The following is a 1,137-nucleotide window of genomic DNA, read 5'->3' on the forward strand; positions in this document are numbered from 1 at the left end:
TAATATTTCCCTGGCACTATACTCCAACACTAAGGACTATGATCAAATACTCCTTGGTTTTAGTTTTAAAGGGTAGTGTTTTTTTTAAGTGCTGGGATTTGCATCCTGAATGACTTCCACAATGGAGTCTGGCAACATCTCACACAAGTTCTGGACACTGAATCAGCTGGTCATGGCTGAATTCTCCTATCTGTCCAAATAGTTGTCTTAACCATCTTCTTGAAGAGGTAACAACTAAGGTGGAGGTCTCTTATTGCTTGGAACCCCGATTGCAAGCTTCCTGTACTGTCCAGAAATGCTGAAGGAGCCTTGTACTATGTTCATGTTGCAGCAGAGGGTGGGCTGGTCTTCAGGCTGAAGCAAATGCCCATGGGAGAGGAGAAGAGCTCAAAAAATGAACTTTTTGTATTGGTTTTGCAAATATCTAATTTTTGTTATACTACAATTCTTGATGTAGATGATGTTGGCCCGCAAGTCATAGAGATTGCCCTGTCTTACATTCTGCAGTGCTGGGATTGGAGACCTGAGCTCCCCCATGCACTGACACAGCCAATTACAAGTAACATCATTCTCAGAAACATAATGTTGTATGTTCTGTGTATTTTTGTTGTTGTTGTTGTTGTTGTTGTTTTCGAGACAGGTTTTCTCTGTATAGCTCGGGCTGTCCTGGAACACACTCTGTAGACCAGTCTGGCCTCGAACTCAGAAATCTGCCTACCTCTGCCTCCCAAGTGCTGGGATTAAAGGCGTGTGCCACCACCGCCCAGCTCTGTGTACTTCTTGTAGCAAGTTTTCTTTAGGAAAATCTGATAAATTGTAAGAAAGGAAGAGAAGATCTATGGGGGTAATGAAGGTACAAAGTATGGAAACAAAGCTCAATGCAAGGGAACTTGCCTAGCATGTTGAGGTCCCCAATTCTATCTTCTGCCAAACACACATGGATGAATCTTCCCACAGGTGACTGCTTGTATATGTAGATTGGCTCCAGAAAGAAGAAAACTGTCTGGAGACTAAGCAGAGGAGAAGGGCAGGTAGGGAAGGATTGAATAGGTTTGATCCACTGGAAGCTTCACTATTGGAGGATGTGGCCTTATTGGAGGAGGGGTGACCTTGTTAGAGAAAGGGTGTCACTTCCTA

The 1,137-nt window shown here is 43.6% G+C and overlaps 1 protein-coding gene across 1 annotated transcript in view; it reads right to left on the bottom strand.

The window, feature by feature from the left end:
- Positions 1–234: 234 nt before the first annotated feature.
- The window catches only part of LOC116093241 (TD and POZ domain-containing protein 2-like), a 4,931-nt gene continuing 4,028 nt past the window's right edge, over positions 235–1,137 (bottom strand). Inside the window, exon 2 of the mRNA XM_031374633.1 lies at positions 235–354. Within this exon, the coding sequence (XP_031230493.1) occupies positions 235–354 (120 nt within the window). The remainder of the gene's footprint in view (positions 355–1,137) is intronic.

The sequence above is a fragment of the Mastomys coucha genome, unplaced genomic scaffold (genome assembly GCF_008632895.1).
Source record: "Mastomys coucha isolate ucsf_1 unplaced genomic scaffold, UCSF_Mcou_1 pScaffold16, whole genome shotgun sequence".
Lineage (NCBI taxonomy): Eukaryota > Metazoa > Chordata > Mammalia > Rodentia > Muridae > Mastomys > Mastomys coucha.